Source organism: Callorhinchus milii, unplaced genomic scaffold, assembly GCF_018977255.1.
Source record: "Callorhinchus milii isolate IMCB2004 unplaced genomic scaffold, IMCB_Cmil_1.0 Scaffold31, whole genome shotgun sequence".
Classification (NCBI taxonomy): Eukaryota; Metazoa; Chordata; class Chondrichthyes; order Chimaeriformes; family Callorhinchidae; genus Callorhinchus; species Callorhinchus milii.
Genome location: NW_024704772.1, coordinates 3350187 through 3357692, shown reverse-complemented (window position 1 = coordinate 3357692; position 7506 = coordinate 3350187). Strand labels below are relative to the sequence as shown.

The 7506-nt window shown below is 54.1% G+C and overlaps 1 protein-coding gene across 1 annotated transcript in view; it reads left to right on the top strand.

Moving 5' to 3' along the window:
• Positions 1 to 5417, top strand: part of LOC103173461 (platelet-derived growth factor subunit A-like) — a 5816-nt gene extending 399 nt beyond the window's left edge. Inside the window, exons 2-5 of the mRNA XM_042344946.1 lie at positions 1236 to 1295; positions 4165 to 4352; positions 4799 to 4913; positions 5152 to 5417. Of these exons, the coding sequence (XP_042200880.1) occupies positions 1236 to 1295; positions 4165 to 4352; positions 4799 to 4913; positions 5152 to 5270 (482 nt within the window). The 3' untranslated portion in view covers positions 5271 to 5417. The remainder of the gene's footprint in view (positions 1 to 1235; positions 1296 to 4164; positions 4353 to 4798; positions 4914 to 5151) is intronic.
• Positions 5418 to 7506: the final 2089 nt, after the last annotated feature.

Below are 7506 nucleotides of genomic sequence, written 5' to 3'. Positions count from 1 at the left end.
GGTTAGACCCCCCCTCGCACCCCACAGCCCCTGTAGCTCAGGGGTTAGACCCCCCCTCGCACCCCACAGCCCTTGTAGCTCAGGGGTTAGACGCCCCCCTCGCACCCCACAGTCCCTGTAGCTCGGGGGTTAGACGCCTCGCCTCGCACCCCACAGCCCCTGTAGCTCGGGGGTAGACCCCTCGCCTCGCACCCCACAGCCCCTGTGGCTCGGGGGTTAGACCCCTCGCCTCGCACCCCACAGCCCCTGTGGCTCAGGGGTTAGACCCCTCGCCTTGCCATGGAGAGGACCTGGGTTCGATTCCCGGGCGGGTCAAAACCTTAGGCAATTTTCCTTACCCCCACACACACACACACACTCCACTGTTTAACAGCAGTCAGTAGGGACCTGGTTGTTAGTCGATTGGTGGATTGCTTTTCTGGAGGTAATACCCCACGGCTGTTTGTGGGGACGTCGCTGGGGGCGCAATTGGCTGCCGCGTTTCGCCCACAAAACACACAGTCACTACACTTGACAGCATGTCCTGTGAAGCGCTTTGAGACGTCTCGAAGACGTGACGAGGCGCTGTGTCAAACGCCGGGATTATTATTATTATTATCCAGTCACATGCAGCTGGTGAGGGCGTATCTGCTTGACTTTGGCTCTGGATGATTTGCTTCTGGTGCGAGACGATTATTTCACCAGTTTGTGTCTGAGTCCCTACGTGACTCACACAGACAGTTCGGAGAAAGTATGTTACATACATAGCACATAGCCTAAAGGACACACACACACACACACACACACGCTCTAGACGCATGTGTTGGCGGTTCTGGGCTTGTCTTAGACAGAAATGCACAGAGTTTCACTCCCTGAGTACACACAATATCAGAATGCCCTGCGTTAATAATCCTCACGTTCGACACAGCGCCTTATCGCGTCTCCGAGACGTCTCAAAGCGTTCCCCCCTTTACCCCATCCCTCGTCAAACCCCACTGGCTTCCCTTAAACAGAGCGGATCGATTTCAAGACCCTCACTCTTGCCTTTAAATCCCTTCGCCCCCGAACTCCCCCCACACTAGCTCCGCAAAACCCCCTCTCTCTCTCTCTCTCCACCTCTACCCCCCCCAACCCCCCTCCCCCTGGTTTAGAGTCGTGCTCCCCCACTGTCGAGCGAGGGCCCGGGGTGATGGGGCGCAAGTTGTTGTTGTTCTGGGCTGACACCGTGTGTCTCTCTCTCTCTCCCACAGGGTGAGACAGTTCCTTTACAACAAAGAAGCTTCTCCATCAAAGATTCCCAGCGACCGGCTCGACCCGTAGGTAAATCCGCCAAACGAGAAGTTAAACACTCTCTCCCTCTCTCTGTCTCTCTTTCTCAGTCTCTCGGCAGGAAAAAAACACAGTCACTACATTGTGAAGCGCTTTGAGACGTTTCCAATTTGCGAACCCGTAGAAATGACCCCGGGGGGGGGGGGGGGGGGAGAGGGGTGGGGGGGGGAGGAGAGGGGGAAACGGGGGAGAAAATTAGCCCAACGTTTTTTATAATTGAATACTCGTGCCTTTAATTGAGTTGCGTGTGAGTGCGTGTGCGCGTGTGAGTGCGTGCGTGTGTGAGTGTCTCCGTGCGTGTGAGTGCGTGCGTGTGCGTGTGTGAGTGCGTGCGTGCGTGAGTCCGTGTGTGCATGTGTGGGGTGGTGGTTCTCTCTATCCTTCCTCAATCGAGACAGAGAGACAAGGCTTGGCTGACATTTACACACAGCCCAAGCTTATAAGAGCCGTTTTAAGCCGCGGACAGAGGTCCTCTTTGATGAGGGTCAATTTTGGCCACAAGAGGCATTCTTGTGGAGTCCCTGTAGCTCAGGGGTTAGACCCCTCGCCCCGCACCCCACAGTCCCTGTAGCTCAGGGGTTAGACCCCTCGCCCCCCACCCCACAGCCCCTGTAGCTCAGGGGTTAGACCCCTCGCCTCTCACCCCACAGTCCCTGTAGCTCAGGGGTTAGACCCCTCCGCTTGCACCCCACAGCCCCTGTGGCTCAGGGGTTAGACCCCTTGCCTCGCAAGCCAGAGGCCCTGGGTTCGATTCCCGGGTGGGTGGGGCGAAACCTTAGGCAAGTTTCCTTACTCCCCCCACACCCCCTACCCCCACCCCCACAAACACACTCACACATGCGCCTCTGTTTACAGCAGTCAGTAGGAAACCGCTTGTTAGTCGATTGGCTTTTCCGGGGGTAATCCTTCAAAAAGTAATAATAATTTGGTCACTCAATCCCCGGTTGTGGGGATGTCGCTGAGTGCAATTTCGCCCACAAAACGCACAGCCTCCACCTGACGGTGTATCCCGTGAAGCGCTTTGAGACTTCTCGAAGACGCGATGAGCCGCTGGGCCAAGCGCCAGGATGATTATTAGCAGTAGCATTATTATTCCGGCCATTGATGGGTTAAATCTTGGCGCGCGCACACACACAGGCGGAGAAAGGCTGAAGGTCACAGCTGTTTTCAAGAGCGAGAGAATTTGACGTTCCACAATCACTTGTTCGACAATCGGGTCTAAGTTATCGGGAAAAGCAGTTATTGGCGCAAAACAGAGGCGGGGAGGGAAAGAATTCACTTGAAATCGAGGACAGCTATATATAGAGAGGGCGTGAGGGGCATTGTGTGTGTGTGTGTGCGTGTGCGTGCGTGTATTTTTACTGCAAGAAAAAAAGTGTTTCAAAAAAAACCTTTGCAGAGTGAGAGAGCTCTGGACATTGGACAATGCTGAGATACAGCTCAACGCCAAACTACATCCAACTCCACCACTATCTCACACACCCACCCACCCACCCACCCACACACCTCCCCTACCCTCACCCTTTCTCCTACGCACATCACACCCCCCACCCCCCCACACACACGCACCCCCACCCCCGGCTCCATTTCTCCCTCCCGCCCCCACTCCGCCATCGGAGGTCGGCGTTCAGCCTCTCTCACTCTTAGGCACTTGGTCTCCTCGTCTCGCTTGGCCTCTTCAAGGCACATCTCGAGACCCTCCTTGCCTTTGGTCACCCTCCTACCCCCCAACCACCCCCCCACCCCACTCTCCAACCCCTCCTGATCCCAACCCTCAGCTCAGGGGGAAAACCCTAACTCTCCAGTGCCTCGGGAACTGTGTTGTCGTTGAAAACGCCTCTTCAACCGGCAGTTGATTGTGTCGGTGACAATGGCCGCGAGTGTTAGACATTCTTAGATAATGGGTTCGGCTGAGGTTAGAAAGGACAGTGGAGAAAACAATGAGGGGGAGAGCGCGAGAGAGAGAGAGACGGGGAGAGAGAGACAGAGATGGAGAGAGAGAGAAGTGGGGGAGACACAGAGAGCGCGGGGGTGGAGGGGAGAGAGAGGGAGAGACATATGTGAGAGAGGGGTCAGACAGGCGGACATTTCTCCTGGTCTTATGCTGCCTCTTTCACGCGTGTGTGTGTGTATGTGTGTATGTGTCTCTCGACACAATCCCTCCAAAAATAAAATAAAAACAATCATAATTCGGTCACTTCAAACCCACGGCTGTTTGTGGGGACGTCGCTGGGGGCGCCATTGGCTGCTACGTTTCGCCCACAAGACCCACAGTCACTACCCTTTTACAGCGTGTATTCTGTGAAGCGCTTTGAGACGCTTCGAAGACGTGATAAGGCGCTGTCTCGAACGCGAGGATTATTATTATTATTAGCACTGAACGTCTCGTAGCGTAACAGGAACGCAGCAGCTGAGGAGAAGAGGAAGTGAATCCTGATCACTGCGCAGTTTTGCGTCCCCAAAAAATTCTTAAAAACGTCTCGTAATTTTGGAACGAAAACCGTACTTTTTCTTCCCCGAGCGCGAGCGCGGGGCGCGTCCGCGAGGGGGTGCGGGCGCGTGAGCACCTGTTGAGGGTGTGCGAGCGAGAACGTGTGTGTGTGTGTGTGTGAGTATGTGAGAGTGAGTGTGTGTGAGTTGTGTCTGCAGACGAGTGTGCGTGTGTGAGCGTGTTTGTGCGTGTGTGTGTGCAAGCACATGTGCACGTGGACACGAGTGTGAGCAAATTCCCACATTATTGGGACTTTAGTTAATGTCTCTCCCTCTCTCTCTCTCCCCCTCTTTCTCCCTCACCCTCTCTCCCTCCCTCTCTCTCTCTCTCTCTCCATCCCTCCCTCTCTCTCTCCCCTGGAACAGAATTAGCCAAACCAGCGCAGTGTAAGGTGAGGCCCGAGGTCCAGGAGATCACACGGGCAATGATAGACAACACATCCGCCAGTTTCCTGATCTGGCCGTCCTGTGTGGAGGTTCAGCGCTGCTCCGGCTGCTGCAACACAAAGATCTATCAATGCCAACCCTCCGTTCAACAGACACGTCGAGTACTGGTGAGCAGAGCTCTGGGTCGAGAGCTTCTCTCTCTCTCTCTCTATCTATCTCTCGCCCCACAAACCCCCCCACCCACCCACCCCTCCCCGAGCGAGCGAGCGAGAGGACCCGGGTTCGATTCCGCTTTACAGTGGAATTTACACTTTACATTCGACTACACTTTGCAGTGTGTGTCCAGTCAAATATGTCGGGACGTCCCTTCACTCCCTGCCACCTCCCTCCCCTCGACCGGCACCGACCGGCCTCCTGCTCGACCCTCGCGCGCTCCCCCTCTCCCCTCTTTCAAGTCCCGCCTGAAAACCGTCCTGTTCGACCGTCCAGCGCTCCGAGGCGCCGCCCTGCGCGGAGGGCGCTGTGTGAGCACAGGCTGTGGTGGTCGGAGCACTTTGAGGCGTCCGGTCGAACGCGAGGCTTTATTAATCACAATATCGGCCTTTTTTTTTAGATCATTAAGAAGAACCTTCGGAGAAGAAAGCTGGAGAGCAGCAAGATTGAGGTGATTCTCGTCGATCACGTGGAATGTCAGTGTGTGAGGATCTCAGACTCCAAATTCATGAAAGGTATCTCACTGCCCTACTGTTGGGGGTTGGGAGGTGTGGGGTGGAGGGGCGGGGGGTGGGCAGCAGAGAGAGACATGGCTTGTGGGGGGTGGGGGGAGCAGCCCAGACTGTGCGTTGGGGGGTAACTGTTGGAGTCTAACCAGCTAAACCCACATTGAGAGAGAGAGTGAGAGAGAGAGCGCTATTATTATTATTATTAATTATTATTATTATAACAAGGATCTCTCTCTCTCCTCAGCTGAGCCCAGGTTCAGGGAAGTGTTGGTTCCCAGGAAAGACCACCACCAGCAACATCACAGGAAACTCCGCAAATACAAACAGCTTCCGACCACTCGCAAGGAGTTGATGTTCACATAGAAATGTCTCGGAAACGACTGAGGTACAGGAACCTCCGGCCTGAGAACCGCTCGATAGCCAGACGGACATTAAAGCTCTCGCGAGACGCTGTTTGGAAAAGACAAGGGGGTTTCTCTCTCTCTCTCTCTCCCCCCACCCCAGTGTCCTCCCCTCACCTCACCTCCCCTCTTCCCCCCCCCCCTTCACCCGACCCCAGAATAAAACTGTTTGACTGATCGACTGTTACGTCAATGGGACTGCCAAAGAAACAGTCACTACGCTCGGCGGGAACACCTAGGCCGAACAAAGAAGCTCGGGGGAGGGGCTTTGACCGTGTAAAAAAAAAAGACACCGTTTAAGTGAACGTCTCGCGACGGAACGTTGATAAAGCACCTTTCTTCCCCTCACCCCCACCCTCTCCCCCCTCTCTCTCTGGCGGTATTCTGCGGGGGTTTGGGGAGAATTCGGAGGCAACGAGACGGTGCTGGGACAGACGGACAGATGGACTGTCAGACGTTAAGCGGGAAGAAAGGGGCGAGAGAGCGAGCGAAAAAGAGCGCGAGAGAGAGAGAGAGAGAGAGAAAATGAGAAGCTGCACTAAAGACTGAACGTTTTTACCCCAAATTCCCCCGATTCCCCCCTCCCCGCCCCCCAATGTTTTTAAAGTGACCACTGGATACGAGGGAGAAGGAACGGTTTCGCTCGTGTCCGCGCAGCCATGTGTGTGTGTTGGCCGGACCGTTCCAAACATCCCTCTCTCTTTTTTGCACGTTTTTTTAAAAAAAAGTTATTATTGTTGTTGTTGTTGTTGCTGATGTTGTTTGTGTCCTTGTTTTTTTTACCATTATTATTGTTGTTATTATTATTATTGTTGTTGTTGTGTATATTCTGGGCTGAAATTGCGATGTTTAATAGGTGCGATCGGGTTGTTTGTAAGTGAGGAGGGAGTGAGGAAGGAGAGAGGGAGTGAGGAGGGAAGGAGGGAGTGAGGAGGGAGGGAGGGCAGTGACTGGATTTGGAGGTCGGATGGAGAGAGAGATGTGCCTAATGGACACAGATCCACATATGAGACAGAGACCCACACAGAGACAGACACAGAGACTGACACCCACTCAACCCTCTTGGCCGCACTCATCGGTGACCTCTAACCCGAGGTCTACCTCACACATTCGCAATTCCAGCCCCTCTCTCCCTCCATCCTCCCTCTCTCTCCGCCTCCCCTTCCCTCCCCTTCCCTCCCTCCCCATCTTCAGGTCAGGCCTGAAGACTTTCCTCTTCGACCGCGCGTACGGTCACCTCCCCCACCCGCTTGGACCTCGTGCTCCGCCATTGTCGGAGGTGGTGGGTGGGGGGTTGCGGGCAGCGGTTGTGCAAATGCCAGTTGTTGTTGTGTAAAGGCAGTCTGGCAGAGCTGTCTGTCTCTGTCATCCTGTGGCCCGAGTGAGTGAGTGAGTGAGTGAGTGGGGGGGGGTGTGGGTGGGTGATGGGTGTGTGGGTGATTCTCACAGTAGCACATGTATAATTGTAGGCATTTTCCTTCGTGTCCCATAGTTAGGATCTGTCTGGGACTCAGACACTCTCCCCCCCCCTCTCTCTCCCCCCCCCTCTCTCTCCCCCCCCCTCTCTCTCTCCCCCCCCCCCCCCCTCTGTCTCTCTCTCTCTCTATATATATATGTGTACAAACCAGCTCTTTCTTCACACTTTGCGGACCAGAAAAACTTTTTTATTCCCCCTTTCGCCCCCATCCTCGCGTCGCTCTCTACTACTGAATTTGAGCATTTTCCACAACTGCGCTCTCTCTCTCTCTCTTTCTCTCTCTTCACATTCTGTCCATCTGTCTGTCTGGTTTTCTCTCTCTCTCTCTCTCTACCCAACTACCTTTCTCTCTGCCTTTCTCTCTCACTTTCCCTCTCTCCCTCTCTCTACTTCCGGTCTTTCTCTCTGTCCCTTGACTCACTCTCTTCACTCTGACACTCACTCACTCACTCACTCACTCACTCTCTCTCGCTCCCTCCCTCCCTCCCTCCCTCCCTCCCTCTCACTCTCTCTCTCCCTTCGCTCTCATACACTCACTCTCTCTCTCTCTCCGCCCGACTGTCTGTGTATTTGTGACCTCGTCGTTGTTTTAAATATTGTACGTTCCGAGTTAAGCAATTTTGAAATACTATTTATATATTTAAGAATATAATGAAAAAAAATCTATTAAGCGTCCCTTTTACATGATAAATCAACCTTTCTGTGAAACACGTGCGTGTCT